Source organism: Anguilla rostrata, chromosome 11 (genome assembly GCF_018555375.3).
Source record: "Anguilla rostrata isolate EN2019 chromosome 11, ASM1855537v3, whole genome shotgun sequence".
Lineage (NCBI taxonomy): Eukaryota > Metazoa > Chordata > Actinopteri > Anguilliformes > Anguillidae > Anguilla > Anguilla rostrata.
Window position 1 is genome coordinate 21,830,998 of NC_057943.1, and position 24,266 is coordinate 21,855,263.

The 24,266-nt window shown below is 42.7% G+C and overlaps 1 protein-coding gene across 1 annotated transcript in view; it reads left to right on the plus strand.

Moving 5' to 3' along the window:
* The window catches only part of LOC135234293 (guanine nucleotide-binding protein G(i) subunit alpha-2), an 82,068-nt gene that overhangs the window by 51,502 nt on the left and 6,300 nt on the right, over nucleotides 1-24,266 (plus strand). Inside the window, exons 2-5 of the mRNA XM_064298749.1 lie at nucleotides 4,606-4,648; nucleotides 8,506-8,647; nucleotides 13,779-13,939; nucleotides 21,862-21,990. Of these exons, the coding sequence (XP_064154819.1) occupies nucleotides 4,606-4,648; nucleotides 8,506-8,647; nucleotides 13,779-13,939; nucleotides 21,862-21,990 (475 nt within the window). The remainder of the gene's footprint in view (nucleotides 1-4,605; nucleotides 4,649-8,505; nucleotides 8,648-13,778; nucleotides 13,940-21,861; nucleotides 21,991-24,266) is intronic.

A 24,266-nucleotide genomic window follows, 5' to 3' on the forward strand; every position in this document is an offset into this window, starting at 1 on the left:
GCCTCAGCTCTGCGGCGGTGCTTCGCGCAGAGAGAGGAGGCGCTGTGATTAAGGAAATGGCCGTCGGCTCCGGCAGATAAGCGGCCGCCCGTGGGGCCTCTCAGGCCTGCAGGCTGCACGGGTCCGGCCGGGCCTTCCTTCAGAAGCGGCGCTATCGGAGGAGGCCGAATAACCTAATTGGATATGAAGGCGGCGGTGCATCGCCGTCCACTAAATCAGATCTCTGCCTTTTACGAGCGCGTCAGCTCTCCGAAGGCGATTACGCAGTGGCCGGTTCGCGCAAGGCATTTGTTTTGCAAGAGGAGCCCAGGCGGCGGTGATGAACAGCCCCCTCCTGGATGATTCACCGCCAGTTCCCGCTCTCCCCCCCCCACCCTCCCCCCTTCTGATTAAATGAAGTTCAGGTGAATTTGCTAAATTGAATTTGGGCCTTTTGTGCAGGCGAAGGCCCCCTCGAGGCTGGCACCGGCCTCCCCTGCTGGCAACTGCAGAGAGCGGTCTTTGCAAACGCAAGCTTTTCCTGTCTCCTTTTCTCCTGCTTCGCCATCTAAAAACAAAACAAAGAACTTAAGCTGCCAAATTCTATGTGCTGACTGATTAACGGCTTGGAATAATTTATTATGCATGGATTTTATTCGCTTGCGCTTTAGGCTGATTTGCTATGGTAGCTACAGCTTTGGTGCTTGCTATAGAACAGTGGGAATGTTCAGTTCAGTGCTCAGGGGGGTTTTGCTGGGCTCCTACCTGGAGGGAAATCACCTTTCTGGCCAGTGAGGTCGTGTGTGCGTGTGGCTCTACTGCTTCTGAACTGACACAGTTTCTCACAGTCCCACATGCAGGGGCTCTATGTACAGCTCAAAAGCACCCAGTACGCTGAATAAGGTTGTGTTACTGAGTCTGACAGAGGGACATAGGGCACAAGCCTCTATCTCACACAAAACATGGAACGTCCATGGCCATGTTTATATTTCCTGGCCATTCTAGTGATTCCTCTTGTTCACATAAACAGCAGCTATCCATAATTTCAATGTGTTGATGGCATTCACACATTGATGGTGCCAATAATTGCTGATAACTATACAAACCACTGGCTGTCAAATACTCAAAAAGTGCTAATGGTGGAATGAAAGTAGGCCAAGCACTTAACCCAAAATGTGTATTGTCAATGTTAACATTGCTTACTTCCAAACTTGCTAACTAATGTTGAGTAGCTTGCTAATGGAGAAAAAATGAATCTTACCAGCTAACTTTCCTGGGCAGCATGAACTCACATGCCCCGTGCATTGCATAGCAGAGGGGCTGAGCTGTGCACATTGTAAAGGAAACTGCCTCCAACTTCATGAGAGCAGCCATGAAAATTTGAAAACGCTCCTGCTCCAGAGCAGGAAGCCTTGCAGCCGCAGCGGTGGTGGGTTCAGGAGAGCATGATTGCACCGTGCATTATTTATGTGGAGTCAAGTACGAGTGTCTGCACAGCTGTACAACTGCTCCTTTTCCCAACAATGACTGACCCACATTTACATGTGAAGCCCCAGTGCAGTGTTCTCCTGAATGGGCTGTTACCACTGTTTCCTGTTTGTAATGCAAAAACCCATCAAGGCTCCTTCCATTTCTGCAGTTGATTTAACCCAATTACCTGCTCTTAATTGGACATGAGCATGAGCTATATTTTCTTTGAGGAAGTGAATCCAATTTATTGATAACGCTCTGTTTACCAATCCCCTAATGCATTACCATAAAAACAGCTCTCTCTCTCTCTCTTTCTCTCTCTCTCACAGACACATGAACGCACTCATTCACTAAACATGACTAATATAATTAGCTGCCTAGCTCTGAGGGCTGTTGCAGCCATGGGCTCACGGTAAATTCATAAACGCGCGAAGCCTCAATAAATTCTGCAGATAAAGCGAGGCTCAACTCAGACGGCCTTTTATCTTTATCGCAAAGACTCCAAAGGTTGCGCTGCAGATTTCGGCTGTGCGCCAGCAACAGCCGGAGGGAGGGAGGTGAGGAGAGGCGGTCAGGGGAAGAGTCCGCGACAAACCGCTCCCTCTCGGCCAGCGCACCGCCGAGAGGGAGCTCTCTCTGCTCCTCAGCAGCTTCTCCTCCTTCTTCTGCGCCTCCTCCTCCTCCTCTTTCATTCAGAAATTTCTTGAGGTCTGAGGCTGTTGTTCATTTTCAGGGATGCTCAGACAGGTACACTTCCCGTGCTGTACACGGCAGGGTCATGTTTCTATTCCCAGAAGAGAAGAGAATGTAGGGTGTAGATTATTGGAGAGTAGGTGTGCAGTTAGGGGCAACCACCAGGTCGGTTTATTCTCCATCATGTTTAAATCAACCCCCTATCTCCAGCAGTGCTCCTATCTTACTCCGTTGAGTGTGATACAGTGGCTCACACAAAATCTCTTCAGCTTCACAGGCATGTCACCTGTTACCTGGGATACGGGGCAGCCTCAGTCAAAGGTCTTCACCCAGGATTAAGGAAAGCATATGAACACTGCGGAGCGCATGCTCATGAATTACAGAGACCTGACTGGACGCGTTTTCCCTTTGTCCAATCAGAGGTCATTTTTACGGAATTAACCCTGGGTCTGCCCTTTTGGTCTGTATACTCAGAGTTCTCCACCCCTTGGTAATGTCTGATTTTGCAGCTCTCACACAGAATAGACTGCCTGAGAGCGGGTCCAGAAGTACAGCGCCTACCAGTTGTCAGGAGAGGAAGTGCCCGTCGGGGCCGTGTGTGCTGGAGCTCAAACAGCAGTAAGCTCCATGCGGGCAGAAAAAGATGCGGTCATCCGCCAGGCTGCCCACACATATAAAATCCACCTCTAGGAAGGACCCTTTCACTGTAGCATATGGACAGTTTACCAGCACTGCTGGATCCTGTGCTGTGTGACAAAAAAAATTCCTTCACTGAGTAAAGCTGTGCTGATTGCAGCTTGAGGAGCATTCAGATTAGTTAGGGCCATTAATTAAAACTGGAGCATGAACAGAACTAAGCGATAACTTTTCCTGTAAGTGACCCCCTTTTCTTTCTCTCTTTCTGTCTATCGCCGCATGCACACGCACACACACTGCAGAGACACTGAAAGAATGAAAGTGCTCATTTTAAAAAAACCTTGAGAACAGCAGATTTCCCACTGCCCCAGGGAATTCTGGGAGTGTGTTCTTAGGTTTTTGCCTGGTGAGCGAGGGCTTGGCGTCGTATTGTGGAACAGAAGAGTCCTGGAAAGTGGTTGTTTCATAACCACATGCTCTTCTCTCAGAACTGACTTTTCCCCAATCCGGCACTCTCCGCAGCTCATTTTCTCAGCGATTTCCACTAGTAAGATTGCTTTAAAAAGGGCTTATCAGTTCAGCACTCTGAGCCGATGGAGGTTTTTTGCTTCTGGGTTATTTGGGGACTGCATGTGGAGAAAGGCACATTTTCATACTGAAGGCAAGTGAAGTGCAGTTCAGTAAGCCGGGACATCTCTTGGCTTTAAATTGTCACTGCTGGGATCTTCTCTTCTCCCTCTACACTGTCCCTCAGCCATAATGAAATGCGCTGTGCAGACCTGTTACTTTTCTGCAGCAGGTAGCATAGCTTTGCACCCCAGGTGACTGACATGCTGGAGGGCCAATCTTGACCCTTCTGCTATGCTAACCCCACCCTATTGGTCCTAACCACAATGTTCTGTCTCATTGGCTCAGCTCCACACAGATCCTTCAGCAGAGCCCCTCCCTCTCTGCTAATATCAGCTCACGTGAATGGCAGTTTGACATGGCATTAAATGTAAAGGCTGAAATTAGAGATGGACTGCAGTGCTGAAGCACTTTGCTCTGTTCACTGGAGAACACACGTGGAGGAGCTGCAGGTCCCTCCGGTTACAGGCTACAGATATTTGTCCTGGGCACTTTGATGCTCTCTGCCCCCTCTCTTTTTGTCAGGGTCAGGGCATTTTATTCCATGATTAATGGCATTGTCTTGGATCAAAGAGCCAAGGCTGTGCCCCCATCCAGCTCCAAGCATTTATTGTAATGTGTTATTTTCTGGGCATCTCTCTCCTCTGCTTCAGAGATGTTTCTCCAGTGCAAACCCTGCATAATCACTCCATATTGTAGTTCATTAAGGGTGACCAGCAACCAGCAAAACCGTGTTTTTCAGTGTGTTTACAGGGTGATTATGGCTTTTGAGTGCCTACTGTTTTTTTTAAACGACGAAACAAACAGCTAGTTAAAAGGGACGTGCAGTTCCAGGCGTAATGGTACATAACATTTTCTTGTAATGATAACAAACTGCTTCTTGCAGTTTGGAGACAACAGGGGTCTGTGGTGTCAACAGCCTATCAGGCCTGACAGGAGAGGTGTTCTTGGCAGCACTGCAAGGTTCTTTGGGCTACTCGATCCTCTTCGGAAGCCTAATTCGCAATGCTACCGGAGGAGGCCTTGCCAATGGCATGTCACCAGCTCAGACCGAGGAGGGCAGAGAGACCCTCCGTTATCTCCTGCGAGGGAGGTTGGAGGACATGGGGTAGGTGGTGGTGGGTGCCAGAGGAAACTGCCCCCCCTTTCCCTGTATCGGAGTGTATTTTTAACCACTCTTTGTGTTTGTTTCTCCTGCAGGTGCTGGCGAGTCGGGGAAGAGCACCATTGTGAAGCAGATGAAGTGAGTGAGGGGTGTGGTGGTGGTGGTGGTGGTGGGGGTTGGGGGGTTCCTCTTGGGGGGTTTCCTGCACAGTTCCTCATAACATCACATCCCTGTTACAAACATCATATTCAGGGTTAATTGGTACCTCTTTTTAAATGTCTTAAGACTTGACTCCACCCCCTTGCCCTGACCCAATCGTGTGAGAGCTGTGGTCACTCAGTACCAGAAGGTGATCTATGGCCCCCCAGTCCCAGGCCTGGCCAGGCAGTGGCAGCTCTCCCTCGCAGCTGCCAGTGATTGGCCTGTGACTGCAGAGAGCGATGCCATGTGTGGCCTGAACAGAGAGCTCCTTCAGACAGCTGCTGGCAGAGGAATACTGCAGCGTCTGTCTGTCCATTCTGCTCTTAGGGAGCGCACTAATTAGTGTGTGAGACCCTGAATATGGAATATGCCAGAATGATCTAAATGAACGATCTAAATAAACAAATAATATGATCTATGTTTTCCCTCATGCATATTAAACGGAACTATAGCAATATTTGGAAGCATTTTACACATTGAGGGCTTTATTCCATCTGAACAGATCTGGTTGGTGATGTGGTTGCAGACCATTGAAATTAATGTACAACTGTTCTTTTTTGTACTCATAGCTTGGGGGGAAATGTTCCCTTTTTGTGGCTGCCTTAATCTATAAATATATAATAGTTTCACTTATTCATTCAATTATGAAATTATAGAGGATGTTCAAACATTGAATAGTTACATACAGTTCACCCTTGTACAGCCTTCTTAACATCATTGTAGGAAGACCTGTGGCCAGCAGGGTCTGTTTCCTCTGGTTTAAAGTGGCAGGATGCTCACAAACGCATTCTGAGAGACCAGCAGGGTAAAATCAGAATTGAATAGTTCATACCTGTTAAGGAATATTCCATTATTTGACTCTCCCAAAAACATAAACATTCCAAGTAAACCATTTTCAAGTCTGCTATTAAAATATTATGCATTGGCAGCTTGCTTATGGGCTATTTGATCCTATTTGATGTATGCTTATCATCTGAGGTATTCATTCTAAATGACTGACACAGAAACTGTCTCATTATCAACGCAGTACAGCCAGGGTAAAATAATAATTAAGCCAGCGAGAACAGGCTTGAAATGGAATTTGGAATTACACCGGTGATACCGTTCAAAAGGATTATGACATGAAGGACAAATAATTGCTCTCAGCAGGCCAAAGTAACACGTCCATTAGATCCTCAGCTCAAAGTGTAAAGGCTGGTTTTACAGAGAACCATTTACCCTGCAGCAAGTTGTTTTTCCCATTCCTTCTGATAAATAGTGTGCATAAATGCAAATATTAAAATCTTTGAATATTCTAACGCATTAATGGTGTTCAAAGGGCAGGAATGCTGCTGGCTCATTGTACAGTACATTTCTCCTCTACCAAGAACGCCGCATGAAGATTTTCAATTATCTCTCACTGGAGGTGGTTTGACTCCCTGCCCCTCCCCTGCCCCCATGCTCACTGCCTTGGTGCCCCGCCCCCACCCTCGGAATCACCAGCCTCCTTTCGTGGTGTCCGTCTGGCCCCAGAAAATTTGTAGTTATGATCACACCACGGTGAGGATTCACTAGTGTTCCACGTTCTACCCTCTTTTGAAATTGCATAGTGTGCTATTTGACATCTTTTTCTTTTTTTCACTTATGAGAGCCAAAAAACAAGCATGTTTAGCATGGGTTCACAGTCAGAAGACATCAGTAACAATTCCCAGTTTGCAAAGTGACTGTTATTTTATTTCACTGAATTTTATATTATGCCAATATCTTCAAATGCCATTGTTTCTTGGCTGATTGGTCAGTGGCCTAGGAATACCCAGAGCTACATGCATATTTCCTACTTCCATCAGGTTGCTTCCTGTTTGAGTGTCCCTTAGCTGGCAGGGTTTGTTTTCCTGACTCAAAATCAAGCAAAAATGTGCAGGGGTTAAGCCCCAGACACAATGCCTAAGGAGAGTGCATTCTCTTGAAACTCATCTCTTGCCTTACATTCAGAGGACCACAAGCTTGGTTATTCATGTAATAACTATACCCCAACAATAGTATTTATGATAACACAGCAATGTGAAACTCACTTTATTTAGGAACTAGACATTTACAAAAATCTGATTCACCACATCCTCATTTTAATGTTTTCTGTACTATATATATATATATATATATATATATACAGAAAACACACACACCAACCTTGTTGGCTTAATTATCCACATGCCTCAGGGTGAGCCATGCTTTCAATCAATTTTTCATTGGTGAAGAGAGGCCACTTCAAGCCTGGGTGGTTAACATTCACAGTGCTACTCTGTAGTCACACAGAAGAAAATCAATGCCTTCATCCAACCAATTTGTTTAGCAATGTTTTAAATCTGTCGTATGTTAATATGAAAGAAAAGCATGTAATGGAACATTGCCTCGAATAAATTTTTGCTCACGTTTAGAAGTTCTAACTAATTTTCTATTACTGTCATCAAGAACGCATGTCAATTGCTGTAGTGAAAGCCTTCTAGACTCAGTAAATTTGGCTCTGAGTGCCTTATGGAAATATTAGCGTGGCATTTATGGTCCCATTTTGAATAAAGAAGCAAATGTATAATTGCAATTCATTGTGCTTTGTGAGGTTACTGCATTCTCTGGCTCCTGTCCTCTTCCTCCCAGCTGCCCCCTTCACATTCCAACCAAGTTCAGAGCAGCACATCACATGACGCAAATCACCTGCTGGCTGCAGTCCTTTTTAAACAGCAAAGGAAAAAATATTAGGCGTGTGTCATTAGGCTGTGAATTATTTCAAATTGTGGGACTACCCTTTGAATTTACCTATTCATTTTTTAAGGTAAAGAAAAATCACGTGGTCTTATGCTTTTCCAGTCATTTCTGTGAAAGTGTACTTTAACAAAGACTGTGTGGACCCTGCGTTCCTCTGCAGCACTTGCTAAAACCCATCAAAATGTCAGGCCCGGCGGGCCTGTGTTCCTGCCCCTGCTGGCCTTGTTGCTGTCGCATTGCCAGGCACCGCAAGGCCGCGCGGGCTCCCAGTCACGCCTCTGTGCGAATTTCACCGTCACGCTTCCGTAATCGCACGGTCCGCTTTGAAATCTGACTTTTAATCATCAAATAACGCTGGAGAACCGCCTGAATCGAGTTCCCATGAGCCTCTGGCACGTTTTCTCCAGCGGTCGCCTTAACAAATTGCACCTGCCCGAATGATTGACCTTGTGCCGCGGGTGCCGCGCTGCCAGCTACCGCGCACATACCGGCCAGTGTTCTCCTTCCAAGGGGCCTGAACGTTCTGTACAGCGCCTGCTGCCCAACACAACAATGACCTTCAGTCTCACTGCCAACCTGGACCTTAATGAGCCACTCTCTCCAGTGGAGCAACAGGGATTACTGTCTACTGTCTGCACACTTGTGCTCTATCAAAGAATTGTATTCTAAACTGAATAAATAACCAATTATTATTATTATTATTATTGCCCTGCAAACCTGACCAGGAATATGCGGCTTAGGTAATGGATGTTACAAGATAAATAGTGATGACTAATAAACTACATTTGCACAAATCTGAAAAACCAATGAGAGTTTACATCATCCTCACTTCCTGTGTCTGCCCATTTCAGGAATCCGCATTTAGCCACAGTCACTTTTTGGTGGCACAAATGTTTTTTTTCTTCCTTTTTTAAAAATCAACAAAAGGTGCCTTGTAAGGTAGATAATTTGGTTGTGAGTTCAGTTCATTTAATTTCAGTTAATTAATCCAAGTATGCTGTTGATGAAATCACTTCAGCGCTTAAGTGGCCATTTTTCTCTCCCTCTCCTCTCAGGATCATCCATGAAGACGGCTACTCAGAGGATGAGTGCAAACAGTACAGAGCGGTGGTCTACAGTAACACCATACAGTCCATTATGGCCATCATCAAAGCCATGGCTAACCTCAAGATCGACTATGGTGACGCTGCCAGAGCGGTACGTGTGTGGTCCCTCGGGTATAGCGGTGTGTGTGTGGGGGGGTCCTATTCTTAGGCAATGTTTTGCTCGTTGAGTGTATATTCATTGAGTATGTGCCATATGACTTGGAATAATTGGCACAGCACTTATTTTTGCACCCTTATTATCTGTGTTCTGTTTGTTTGAGGGCGGTCTTAATCTGAGGGCAGCAATTGCTTGAAGTAGCCTGGTATGTGTACACTGCACATTATTTTTTTATATTAAATAGTGAAGTACATATTAAAATGTATATATACTTATGATTTGAATACCATATTGTGTGTAATCCACATGTGAGCCCCTGTTTCTTTCTTTTGGCCAAGTTCCTCTAAAATGGCGCAAGAATAGGGACACCTGCACGGAGCTGGCTTGTTAGTTTCGGAAATTCATTTAGTACCTAACGCTGAAGATCCTCCTCTCCTGTACTGGCTACAGCCTGCGTGTTACATGCACTTTTCTTAGAGATGGCGGCTTTCCGTCATCAGCAGCTGCTGATTCCCGCTAGCGCGCAGGTCACTGCGCTCCAACACGCTCTAAATATTCCCGACGGGGTGCCGGAGCTGCTCGCTAATTACCACAAGACAGCTTCCCAAACACGACAGGAGCTGTAGTCTGCACCTGACTGGAGAAACATCTTTTATTTGACCCTCCGAATGCACCACCTGGAGCTTACAGCCTGTGGGAAGAGCTGAGTTTGGAACGTAACGGTTTTCTTTTAGATCTTGGCGCTCACTGCAGTTTCTGTTTTGTAATCGTTTGTTTCACTCCTGTGATAGCACAGTCGTTATTGGCTTCGCTTCCTGTCGGTGGAATTTTTCAAAAGATGTTCACATTTTTTTGCAATACTGTGAGGTATTGGCAGAAACTTTTCCCCCAGCTGGATTTTGAAATGAGTACTGCTGTAGAGCAAGGCGTCCCCCTGTCTCAGGAAAGCGGCAAGTAGCTCCTTGATCCTGCAACAGATCAAACCGTGTCACGGTGCCACAGGAGACTGCTATTGATCAGGCCTTACACAATTGATTGGGTCGACGCTGGAGCCCTGTGACACCCCCAGCATGCACCACAGGACAACTGCATCAGGGAATTAGGTTACAATTGACTCGTTCCACACAGATCCAAACGATCGACAGCTGCCCTTTTTCTCCACACGGGTTCGCCAAGGTCCCAGAGCAGCCAATAAACTTGAATGATCAATCCCTGTGTCTAATCCCTCATTCTGGCTTGAGATAAAATCCTAGTTTTAGTTGTGGTGAAGCACCAAAGATGTATCTACTTTAGTAGACAAGAAAGTGACATGGTGCTGGCTACCATGAACATGAATATACAGGGCATGAAAATATGAACATGTGAATATAATTCTCTATAAAGCATGCTCAACTCAAGCAAAAATAACAAATGAAACAAAAAGGCAATACAGTCCCTTGAACATTTATTATAATTAGTTCATTTAAAGCTGTTGACGAGGCAGATTTGCTGACCTATTCCTTTCTTTCAATTTCTGCAGTGTTGGCAGCACTTAGCCTTAATTTGTAGGTGAAAAGACATCTTAAATGCAGTTACTTCAGCTGCCTAGAAACAGCTGAAAAGGTCTTATTTCGGCAATATTGAACATTCAAAATGGCTTTTTAACATATCAGGAAGCTAAAATTGCGCTGCATATATCAACACTATGATGACTAACCACAGGCAAAAAAGATTGCTTCGCTGCTAACTAATGTTCACAGTAATGCCTCTCAAATGTTCAGTCCTATGCCATCCATTTACCATCCTACTCACTCATCCTTTTACTGTCTAAGACACACTCACAAAACATGCATAAACACCAGCTGGTGCATGAGCATGCTCTTGTCATGCCCTATTTAAGAACAAAACTTAGAAACTGCTTCTTCAAATGTATGTTCAGCCTTTCCCAAGTCTGATGTACTTTTTTTCCCGCCAACAATAGCAACCATACCATGTAGCTGAATACTGGTGTGTAGTCATGTGTAGCCAGTTGGGAGACTGACCACTTTTCAAGGTGGCTTGCAAATCTGAAGGCCAATCCCACCATAACATTATTAATTTACATCTTTCAATAATGCATCTGTTGTGAGATGGCCAACTCAAATGAATGCATGCTTCACTGGTCATTAAATCAGTGTAGTGTGAAATTCTCCCTTGAAGGCGCTGTTGTCTTGTGCAGCCCGCCCCGTTTCACCTGCTTATAGGAGTACAAAGGCAGAAACGAATCCGGTATTCCGCTTTGTTTACTAAAAGGGAACAGAGAGTTCTTCTCTTAAAAAAATATTAAACCCAGGGAAATCATTTTTAAGGGCTTTTAAGGGCTACCTTATAGGTGCGTAATTGATATGTTCGAGCAACTCTTCCCCAGAGTTGAATTTCATCAGGTCCATTGATTTTAAATCGGTTCAAAAACAACAGCTCCTGCAGAGGGGAATGCAGTCCAACTGAGCCAGTGAGTCATCGCCATATTGCCCAGACCAGGTGCACAACAGGTGAAACCTTGCCTATTCCTTTCCAACTCTATTTTTACTTTCTATTTTTTGGGCCACAATGACTCAGAGAAAAGACAGGCTCCCCGTCAATGCCACAGATAGGTATTTGCACTTTTCAAAGATGGCTGGATAAATAAATGGTCAGTGAACTGTTTGACAGTTTTTGCCTCCAACTCCTCAGCACAAAAAGATGTCCTTCTGTTTGTATCCTGTGACTGGCTGCCTTCTGAAGGAAGGTCATGTTTCAGTGGTGAATCTGTGCGAAGATCATTTTGATCCCATTCTTCTACCCCCTCTTCCATCGCCGTGTTTGTGTAACGGCAGTCTCGGTGGGACCAAGATTTTGTAGCCCCCTGGGCTTAAGGCACCTGTGTCGTCCTTTTCCTGCTCCAGATTCTCTCTCATTCATGTTTCCTTCCTCTCTTCCCTCACCCTTAATGGCTCACGTACACCTGTCAGCAAGCCTAAATGTTTTATTAGCTGCTGAAAGCTGCCGCCATCAGTGTCCTCTCATACCTGCCTCAGTGTTACTGCTGTTTCCAGTATGATAGAATCATCTCAAGTCATGGGGAGGTCAGTCATTGGAGAAGGAGGAGGAAGAGGAGGAGGAACCTCTTCATAAGATGAGAAGTGCACATTGAAGGAAACCAGGACAAAGCAAGAGAATTGTTTGACAGCAGTGTATGGGGAGATGAATTGGTGGAGAATGGCTTTTTCATGGCCTTGGGAACAGGGAAAGACTAGTTGCACATAGATGCTGTGGGTTTTGTGCAGAGATCATCTATAAATACAGATGGGGGGTCTTTTCTCTTCACAAACTGTTTCCCAGATATGAAAACTATCTTTATATACAGCTGGTGAAACATTATATAGAGATGTCATCTCAAATTTCTACCACTATGATTGTCCAGACACACACTCAAAGCCATTTCAATCAGATTTTTTCAAAATCCTCTTTAAATAACATCAGGCTTAAAGTATTATAGTTCAGAAAAGGGATTTGTAATAAGCTGGCTTAAAGCATAGTTGTTTATAGAATGTGTTTGGTATAAATGGTGAACTGTGCAGTTTATAAGAAAATAAGCCGCGAGTTTATTCAGACAGTGATATTGCTGTCTTGCTATGTAATTTCCTGCAGTCTGATTGGTTCTAGTTTTAGCCAGTGTTGTGCTATAGGTCAGTGACTGAGTTGTTTTGAATTGGCTTCTCCAATTGGAGCCCCACCTACAAAATATGAATCATCAGAAATAAGTGACTGTTTATTTGCAAAGAATGTCCCTTGTAGTTGACACACTTATCTGACTTATTTGCAAAGCATGTCCCTTGTAGTTGACACACTTATCTGACATCATACTGTCTACCTGGCCAGGCTCATAAGGTTCCACGGTTGTGACCCCTTCCAATTGTGGAAAGAAACTAATCCATGGCCATTCTATAGATGTGCAATGCTGGGAAAATTCCCAGAGAGCAGTTTGTTTGCAGCTCATCATTCTTACCTGGCACCTTAATCACTGCTTAACCAGGGAAATGCAGCCAACTGTTAGGCTGTGAATAAGCTGTGCAGATGTTTTGGTGGCTGCGGCCAAGCTGCCCATGTACTCCACCCATGCGACCCAGAAGTAACAGAACAGCTTTCAAGCACATGCAGGTGTCAGGGTTTCTGCCTCACATCGTAGCCAGTACCAGTCCTTACCACTTCTTCTTTTCCCCAGTTAATGACAGGCTGATGTGGGGCTGATTCTTCTGAAGTATCCATTCCACTGTGCCTCCATGACCTACTTCTGAAACATGGCCATTCCCAAAGCACTGAGAATTGCTTCACTACTTAACCTTTTTTTTCACTGGCCTACAGTTCCTCTCCTGGACTCTTTGTGTGTGTGTGTGTGTGTATGTGTGTATGTGTGTATGTGTGTGTGTACCAGTGTGCGTGCATGCGTGTATTAGGGGGAGACTGCTATTGAATCTCTCTCGCTTTTGCCAAGATATGCCATAAACTAGCTCCAGAGGATGGGAGGGAACCCATGCAATCCAAATAAACTCTTCCTCTTAGACATTTAAGAAAACTCTAGAGAGTCACGGGCAGCTTTAATCCAGAGGAATGTGTGCAGGCAGCACATTAGGCTGATGGGACCACTGATCCTGTCCTTCAGTCCACAGCCTGGAGGCTCTTTATTAGCTGCGATGAAACGAGGCTTGTCCCTGCAGTCTAGCTGTAGTTATGGCCGAGGCTGATTGTTCACGATGATGCTAGGGAAAACTATAATGACCTCATAACTTTCTGATCCTCTTTTTGATAATGTGAGCAGTTACCTGTACACTAGTTTCAAGTATATAATGTAATAATGTCTTGTGTTTTGGAATGATGCCATTCATTTTCTCTGAGACCCATACATTTGCAAACATTACAGGCATGACTTGTCATTAACTTTGTGTAGAGATATTCGTTTTCCTTTTGACCTTGTGTAATGCCCACAGTGACTGAGGACATTAAACTCAAGGATTTATGTTGTGCCCCCTCGCCCCTTATCACATTCCCTCTGGTAAAAGAGTTAGCATGGCATCCTGTGTCTGCTCCTCCAACCCTGAGCCGTTTTGTCTCGTGCTGCCCCCTTCAGGACGATGCCCGCCAGCTCTTCGCGCTGTCTGCCGCTGCAGAGGAGCAGGGCTTGTTGCCAGACGACCTGTCCAATGTAATCCGGCGGCTGTGGGCTGATATCGGGGTTCAGGGCTGCTTCACCCGCTCCCGGGAATACCAGCTGAACGACTCCGCTGCATAGTAAGTGCAACGTATCCGTCTCAACCTGAACAACGTACAGCCGTCCACATGGAAACTGCTCTCAATGCCGGGATATCAGCTGTAAAAGTGTGGAAAATGTGACCCTGTGATTGACGCGTCTGGGTGGCACTGTATTGTAATAAACTATCCTTCAGAAAATTTATTTGCCAGTCTTTTTCCCCAATGTATTATTTATGAATAATACTGAGCAAATGCCAGTATATATTTGTCATTTGTGACCTGCCTAAGATTAATAGGGAGAGACTGGTGGAAATTTTATTTTCCGTCTGTCTAAAGGGGAGAGTGTGCATGTCACTCTTCCCTGGCGCACTTATTATTTTTGAAGGAGAGACTTTGCTTAAAGCTATAGCATGATATATTGTGGAGTGTCTATCAAACCCTCAGATCTAAGATGAAGGATCACTGAAGGACAGTGTGGGCCTTTCTGATGACTAAAGATCTGTCACACCTGCAGCCCAAAGAGTCCAGTGAGTCAGTGCTGTTTCTCAGCAGGTCCACGTTCTGTGCAGAAGTATTACAATCGAAAAATGGCGTAGTTGATTGTAGTCTATACCTCCAGTCCTGTGTGTGTCCAGCTTGGCAGTGCTGTTAGGAATTGTCCCTAATTCTGTTGACTCGACAGTATTGATAACCAGGGCGTAGGGGTCAACTCACAATTGAAAGAAAATGAATCCCTTGAGCAAAACTGAAATTGAGTTAGTGATTCTGAATCCTCTTTTTGTGCTTGGGTAGTTGCGATTGGTGTCTGAACAAATGGAGCAGACTGAATAGATTTGCATTCCGTGTGACATGGTGAGTGAGCAGAAAGGAGTTGTGAAAAGAACTTGACCCAGTTTCAGTTTGGGCCAGCGTCAGCTCTGCAGAGCTGAAGTAAGGTAACGATGCGCACAGTGTAGATGCACACTGCTGTGGCATCCCTCTCTCCCCGGCCCTGCCCCCCCTGCTGTCTGTCACCTCAGGGGTGCTTGTGCCTCTGGCTCGGTCCTACTGACTAAATGCCAGGTTCTTATGTTGCCCTTCTCCTTCATACTGTAAGACAGTAAAATTATATTTACAACCATTGAACACCCACACTTATGTAGTAACACACAGTTTTGTGTCCATGGTCTTGTCTTTCTCTTTCTCACACACACACACACACACACTCACTCACTCACTCACAAACTTGCTCACTTACTCACTCTCACGTATATTCATGTACTGCCAGGTTCAAACAGAGACTCAAGGTATAAGGGTTTGCTTTAAGGGTTTGATTAATTTCCCCTCCAGACTAATAATTTGATGCAACTTGAGAAAAAAGCTATGAAGTCATAAACATTTTACTTTTTGGATCTCACTCAAATTACATTGAGAAATAAACACAACTCTTATTATTAAAAATGCAATGCTATTCATGTAAGTACGACAATTACTTGGCTATTTGAGGACACATTTTACCCTCTGCAGTTCATTATAATTCTGTCCACAAATAACCAAGTAATTGCTTTCCTTATATATTCACCCTTATATAAATAGTTGTGCGCTTTTGAAATCATAAGAAATCTGCCAGCTGTCTTTTTCCCCCCATTGCTCTGTGACAGTGATAATTGATCCAGCAAGCGTGCAGTATCAAATCAGACACTTAATTGCAGTACTGATTGCTTTTAGAAAGTCCTGCTTGGATTTTTTCTCAAGCCTTATTTTCAGCATATCGGTTTATGAGGACAGAACAAGATGGAGGTGTGATAGAGGTCATTTAAAAATTACTCATATATGTGTATGCAGAGAAGAGGGATTGAAAGAAAATAATTGTGGTAGCCAAGCAATAATCTTTGCAAAACAATTTAATGTAGTTGCATTGCTACTAGACGATGTACCAATATAACTGACAGCTACTTTCTGATGCTAGGAAGTGATCCATGAAGTATGTTCTTACAGGTGCATTTGCATCCAAAGCCATGGGTATTGCTATTTGTTGAAACAGGAATACATTTCCATTTTGCATGGAGACCAGCAGTCAATATTCTAATTCAATCTGTTCTAATTCAGCCTGTTCAGCAGCATAATTCCAAGTCTATCTAGTGGATGTATTTATGTGGTGTTTGAGTAGATAATTTGCCTTCTGCTTAATTCTTTTAGGGGCAAACATGCGCCTCATTTTACTTTGCTGGATTGTAAGGCCCTGGCTTTTCCTATATCCCTAGATCTGTGTCCCCATCTCTGTCTACTTTTCTCTGTGTCCTTCTCAGTCTTGCTCAAATGAAATAAGGATGACAGATTCAAAGAAATCCCACTCCAGCACTGATAGAACACAAACCTAGTGGACCAAGCCACATAAACCAATTCTATTCCGTCTATCTGCATGCTGAAGATAAGCAGTGCATGGCTATAGCAGGCCCTGGGTTTCTGAAAGCAGGGCAGCAGAAGGCTTCGTATGGCTGCCTCGCCGTGGAGAGCACACACACTGTTTAGACCTCTGAACTGGCATATACTCTGCTGTGGAACTAGAAATGCAGTCTCGTTGTATCTGCTTCGGTATTTGAATTTGTGCTTTTTTTTGCATTGCGTGATTAGAAACCAGTCCAGTCTTGGAATGGTTACGACATTGACGATGCAAAAACACAAGGTCCTTATTTTTGCTGAAGTAAATCAATCCATTTTTTGTCAAATTTCACAGCCGAACTCATGTTGTGAAACTACTAAGTAAATAGTCCTTAAGTCTGTTACTCAGGGTTCACTGGAAAGTGCATTGTGGGTAGACTGAAAAGACTTCTAAGTGTCTAAGCTCTGCATTGATCTTTTGATCTGTGTTTCTGGTTGAAGTGTGGCTGTGAGTATGTATGTATTTTTTTGTAGCCTGTGAGACACCGTCTTAATGTTCAAGTGTGGTTTTAACTGTGTGGGAATACAGGAAAAACATTAGTACGCTATTATCTTTGAACAAATATTCTCAGCTTCAGCTTGACATAAGTCCTCTTAAGAAAAAAAGTCAACACCTGATTCAATTAAGTCTCAGCTTTTCAGCTTAACCACATGGTCTTTTCTGCCTGATGCTTGTAAGTCCTACCAATGTCAAATCTTTTCAGTTTATATCGACATTCTCACAGAGGATTAAAGGAACCCTGCAATCACTCTGTCTGTAGCAAACTAAGGGACACTGGCTCGATGGGTATACCAATATTTTATCTAAGACATGGTGGAGAAACCATCTACATGGTGGTTGATCTGGATTACTACTGTACATAAAGCATACCGCTGTCTTAAATGTACCACTGTCTTTTCTTAGAACACCAACAAAAAAAAAAAATGTTTAAACTTTCAAACATTTCCCAGCATGCTGTAATTTAACCGAGTGAAGACTGGAGTAATTTAGCCTTGCAGCACGGAGATGCCAGAGCCAGATGGCCTGAACAGTGGCCATGGGAATACATTTCCTCCTTTTCTGTATTCAGTCTGTATCTGTGTATATTCAGTCTGTGGGACTCGCATAATGACTCCACCATTTCAAATATGAAAGCCATGAAGTAAACCAGTGCCTTTGACTCATTTTGTTTCTTTCATACATACGTATTTTCTTTCAGACCAGAAAAAGACCTATCTTTAGATGTTGTTTAGTTTGAGAGAAGTCAATTTTCTTTCTTGGTTTTCAAAAAGGAAAAAATCTTACCTGAGTATGTACAAGATGCTTCAGAATCAATTCTCAAGCAACAGACTCTTAATATCACTGCAGCAACAAAGCTGAATGACTACAGTCCTCTTGTAATGCAGAGATTGCATACTCTGTTTCTAGAGGTCCCCTGGAAGTATGGGTTCAGGTGTGTGCAGTTGTGATGGATAGAAGTGCTGCAGGTCTGCTTAATGGAAATACCAAGCCTAGTGCTTTTTAAAGTTCATCTTAATCCTAACATGACTGCAGCTGCCTGTGTGAAACATTCCCAGAGACTTAATGATGCCAGCCTCTCTCCCCCCAATGTACCTCTAAACAAGGAGCTGACTCAGTAAATGTGAAATAATACTTAGATTAATTTTCTTGGCCCATCTACTCTAAGAGGTTGTCACATGTAGTGGTCCGATACAGGTCTGTACAGATCAGTCACTGGCTTTGGTAGTAATTATTTACAATGGACATGTTTCATCATTTTATGTTTGAGGTAAGAATGTGGAATTCAGTGTAGGTGTCTAATTGTATAATAAGAAAATGTACTATCCTATAAAATTGAAATGTGCTTTATTATATACAATTGCATTAGCTGAAATTTGATCAATGGCGCAATTTTTTCGATGCATTTGCATTCTATTGCCTTGATTTTAAGTCCTTAAGTGCAAAAAAGTTTTATTTTCGCTGTTTTATTCAGGGCCTCCCAGATAATCCCTGACATCTCTTAAATATTTATAAAATGTGCTTCTGGCTCGTTGATTAGCAATTGCAGCCCTTAATTGGTGGCAGCATAATGGTTATGTAATCGCTGCAGTCTGTGCACTGCCCTGGGCCGGCTGCACAGAAGTACAACTCCCACAGTAGCATGCTGCTCAGAGCACTGAGTCAGGCCTCCTGGCACCGATTCCACAGTAATAGTCACGGCAGCCAAGAGCTTGAAATGAGGAACGCGCGTATGCTGGTAACGCTGACAGACAGGAGGGAGATGGGTTATTAGCCTCCAGGAAGTGCAGGTGAGATTTTCACTCGCTGCTTTTCTCAGCCGAGCGATCTGTGAGGCAGGAGCCGCAGAGTGCAGGCATGTAGGGCTGTCTCTGTAATGAGCCATCTCTCTGTACCAGTCTAAAGAACCATTGAGATCTGAGGCTCAGTGATGGGGAGAGGGAAATGCACAGTGCCAAGGAAAATATGCGCAGACAATATAGCCCTTAAGCAGTCTTGGCTTTTAATTATCTATCTTACAACCTGACATTGAGATTCTTCCATTGAGCAATGTCTGGTAGTTACAGTAACACAGTTTCTTGTCTTACATTATCTTATATGAGCAGCTCTGCAGTGCTTAACTGTCACAAGCCTTTTCTGGTTCCAAGATTGATTCTTTAAATAAGAATTTAGCCAGCAAGAAATATTTCTCATTTCCCTTTTCTCAAGCATGATTTGTTTTTGTTTACATGAAATTTCTACATCTAATCATGAAATTAATGTATGTAATCAAAACTTTATGCATATAATATGCATACAATTTGAGGAAAAAAATTTGAGGATAAAATAATAATTCTATTACTACTACTACTACTAATCATCATCATCATCATAACATTATTTTGTCATATTATTTAGTAATGAATGATCTGAATCTGAAAGGGTTTAAAAAGTAACCTTTACTCAATACAAAATACCAAATAGCATTGTAAGGGTGTGATGTGATGTGACAATCAAATTATGTTTGTGGACAAAATAAATCTCCTTTATTTAACTACTTGCACTTGTGCTATGGACCTGTTTTACTAAGAACTTTAGCATGTGCAAAACCTTTACACACACAAACGTAATAACATAACCACTTGGTACCAAACAAATATGCATGGCCAACCATTGGTAAGATGGGAGATGAATTAGGCCCTATGTGTTTCAACAGAATTTATGAATAATGATAACTGTGACAGTGTTGTCATGGAGTTCACTTATCCGGTGAAATTAGGGGATCTGCATTTATTTTGTGAAAATGCTGAATGCAAGTATAACCTGTAATTATGAAGAAAGAACACGAGTAATTTCCTTTAAAATGTGCTGTGAGAACTATAAGCCAGGCTGCTTGCTCTTGCTGAGAGGGAGTATTGTTATGCTTCATTAGCCTGTGCTTTACATAATGGAGCCTCACAGCTTGGCGAGGGAAAGTTCCACAGTGACGCAGCTAACAACCTGTTTAAGGGCGCTATTGGTGACAATAGTACTCAATCTAAGTATATGTTCAGGTGCTGGTCTTTTTTTACGGCGGCTGAGCATTTAATTTTTAGCCCGCTAAATGTCTTTAATTTGATCAGTAAATGTCTCCCGTAGTTACCTTCTCTTATCACTGTAAATCGGAGGTGCTTATACTCTATGGTAAGTGCCTGAGAAGAGTTCAGGCTAGACTGAAAGATTTTTCTTCTGCGCTACTAATCCTGTCATGACAAATGAGACATTGTCAGGATGTCAAATTTTATTGAACAGCATTTTTTTCAGAACAGGGGAAAGCAATAACAAATGTATGCTGTACTTGACAGTGGAAGATTTTATATTATAAATAGAGACTCATTTAACCCTTGTGTTGTCTTCATATTATGTATGCACCATATGTCTGTGGGGTCAAAAATGCCCCACTCTCACCAGACCCCCTGTGATTTTTTATGTAGAAACAACCTGTCACTCATCTATAAATCAGTGAATGACTGCTTTCCGACTTCAGTACTATGGGCCTTCAGCTCTCTTTTTTCCAAAAAAAAAAGACTTCTGATTTCATAACTGCAAGGTTACAAAATACTCACAAGACAATCGTTGTACCCTGATCGTGTATTGCTTTTATAAAAATACAAAAAATGGTGATGTTTAACTTTTTTTCTAGTGGTTGGGTCAGTCCAGGAACAGTAATCAAATTTCATGCTGAAAAATGTTCATTTCACTGGGGGTTTTACTTGCTGTTAAACTCAGGATAGGTCATTTTTTCACCCTAAGGAAAATTTGAAACTTTTGAAAATCTTTTTATGGTTTTGGAACATAATGCAATAATACACCAAACTCACAAAAAATGAAGATATTCCATTAATCTTGTTTGGTGAATAATGCTTCATTCGTCTCTCTGGAATATGGGCTGATTTACTCAGTCATGCACCAAGATAATGCATTCTGCAGTTAGCTGTCAGGCAGCATTTTGCTTAAACCCCAAAATGAGGAAATGAAACAAATTACAATACAAAAAGATGACCTGGTATGCTTCTGCAGAGTTTAAATACTGGATGAAGATTGGTCACCCACCTGCTCTCTGACACACACGGACGTTTCTTTAAGCAACCGGTTCTGCTCATGAAAGGGAACCAATAGGTTGGAATACGTGACTCAGTACCTGTACTGCCTGTACAGTAACTGCTTCATTTTTTTCTCCACTAGGGCTTGTGCTTCTGTACCATTTAATCAAATTTCTAACAACCTGCCAGTGACATTCACATTCAGAAGCTGTAGCCCAAATTATGATGCACAGGCTGTGCACTTTAGCACTGTTTTTATAGCTGAACCGGAAAAGATTCTGCAAGCGATTTGGACTGAGTCATTGGCAAACTTAATGCAGTCATTTCTCCTATTGACAAGAAAATTGGATGGTTTCAGGCGGGCTTACTTTCGATTGGAGGAGCAGTGCCACAGTAGAGTCTGATTTCATGTTTTAGGGAACAATGACAGCCACAACATTATTCACAACATTAACTTTAGTTATAACATCAACTGCTCTAGCCACTCATGGTTCTAACCACTTATGGCTCAATAGAAGATATATTTAAAATGATTTTAAAGTGTGTTTTTTTGTTTTTACATTATATGAGCATGGTATTCAAATATACAGTTTGAAGAGTCAATGTCCTGATAAAGATTTGCATAGCTACAAAATGCATATTGTTAGAACAGGATGCCATATATGGGAATGGAGTTTCTCCTGTAACTATCCAACAGTCTTAACATTGGGACTAAGGGAAAGCTGTATAGCCTATACCGTATGTATAGTTCAAGATCACGTGATTGTAATGTACAGCAGTGGTGCTTTGATTTAAATGTAAAGGAATGGTATGGTTCTACTATTGGGTGAAATAAATCATGTTTGAGGGGAACCGGTTTTTCAGGTTTCATCACATGGGGGAGAAACTTCACTCTGCACTCGGATCTTGGAAGATCCAGTAATGGATATGCATCAGATCTGTTTCCTCATAGCCAACTGTGTATCTGTGTTCTCTGACAGCTACCTGAATGACCTGGAGAGGATAGCCAGACCTGACTACATCCCCTCACAGCAGGACGTGCTGCGGACAAGAGTCAAGACCACCGGCATCGTAGAGACACACTTCACCTTCAAAGACCTGCACTTCAAGTAAGAAGGGGACTAATTCCCTCTAAACCTTAATGAGCATTTACATTGCATTCAAACTTTTTCCTCATGTTTTCCCTTACAAGAGGAGGAGGTCGCCTGTCAGTTTTGCATCTCTGCTAGGAGTATATATCAGGCTGTAATTCACTGGAGTGTATTTTTGAAGTTTCATAGGTCGGTCTTGGTTAGGCTTGCCCATAGGGATGGCAGAGGAAACAGGGGGAGCAGTTTATTATTGTAGACTGCTTGGGTGTTGCATCTTTTCTCCAAAAAACATATTGTGTAAACATATTGGATAGCCTACAGGCTTGCACAATCTTATATGAAAGTATCTTTCAGAATCTTTTTGAACACATTTTTTTTTACCTGAAGCACTATTTTATATTGAATTATTTTTTTTCTGAAGAGACTTTATTAAGGTAAAAAGCAGTTTTGGGACTGGATTCTGATTCTGTAGATGGGTTTTGTTTGTGAAAGCATCAGGCCAAAGTGAAAGAAACTCCTGTTGTTCTTCTCTAGCCATGCATAAAGCTGAGCTCAAAGGCAGAATATTTGTGGCTACTGTTTGAATTAAGAACGTGCTGCAGCTGTGCTTGGCTGTACCCCCGCACTGCCCAGCTTGCCCCAAAGCCAGCCTGGCAGCAGGGTCTCAGCATGTGGCCCACGCTGAAGCAGAGTGACCACATGACCTCTCCCACATGACCGCTGACCCCTCCTCAGGCTGCTTGTATTTCTTGGACAAGCCGTCACATGTCGATGCTTTTTCAGAGAAGCTGGAGGGCGAAACTGACACCTTTTTCCCAGAATCTATTTTTTCCCCCTTTCTTGTACCAGGAGAGTAGACCAAGGGCAAATTTATCATTTATAATGCTTGCCAAGGGAAATGGACAAAGGGGGTTGTGTTTTTGGGGTTCTATGGCCGGTCAACCGTAGATGTTTTACAAGCGTAGTGCAAGATCTGGAATCCTGTGGGGTACTCAGGGAATTTGGTGGTCAGTGGTTGTGACTATTGCATCATTGTATCAATGCGCATTCACCCTTATGGGGATTTGTGCGATCATTTCAGATCATTATCATACGATATCTAGAGTCATAACCTGCATTTCAATATGTGAAGGTCATGTGTGAAAAGTGGGGGAAAATTTGGGACCAGACCTGTAACAAATATCTGCAGTGCAAGAATCGCAGTAATAAGACTGGATAATGTAAGTAGATAACTGCAGATGCAGAAGATAAAGATGTGTTCCTGTAGGCTAGGGATACCAGGTCCTGGAGTACCAGAGATGGTTTGTTATGGTTTTTGTACCACCTGAGCTTGATTGCTGTTTAATCTCTTTTTAAGAGTCTATATCTGAATATTCAGAATCTAAGTACCTTCAGTATATGGTCACCTGCGTTCATGAATCCTAACAATTAATCCACTTATGTAGTTATGGTTCCAATGGAGTTAAATCCAATAACATGTCGAGAACACGTCTACCCCTACATTTCGAAACAAGAAACTCTGCTGTTGGCTGGCAGTTCATTAGTCATTGCATCTTTGATCTCTTCCCATGAATCAGTGCTCACACTTCAGAAATATAATCTCCAGAATGAGGTAAGACGTCAAAGAAGAAATCATAAAATGTGGAACGGACTGTCAAACTGAGACACTGTGCTGTTTAATTTCATTATGAAATAAGTATTGTGTAAGAAAAGAGACCATTCCCGTTTGCATTCCAATTAAAATGCCAACAGCTCTATAAATTTAAACACTGGTTTTCCCTAGGTTTTGATATTGGGGAATCATTAAAATAGACGTCTTATAATATAATATACTGTCTGGCATAACTAATAACAAGGCCTTCATGTTTCTGGCTTCTTCTGGAAAAACAGAAATAGCTGAACTCAGTTTATCTGTTTCCTTTTTCAGAAGTCATTTTTACTTTTAATGGGAAAGTGGTAATACATGAACTAGCTATAATAACCATTCACATTTATTGGCAAATCTATACTTTTTTCTTTATTTTTAAAAAGCAATAACAGCCATCTACTGAATATATTTGACCTATGTTAGATCAATAGTATTTCTGCATGTGAAAGAAATCAATTTGAATGTACTTTGGCTTCTGAGTTCGCTTTGATGGTTTATGATGGGAATGTATTTATTAAATAATACAAAAAAATGTTGTTATTAATTTTGTGGTTTTGGATCTGTACTCCAGCACATTGGATTTCAAATAAAACAATACATATTAGGTAAAAATTCAGACTGACGGGTTTAATTTGAGGATATTTAC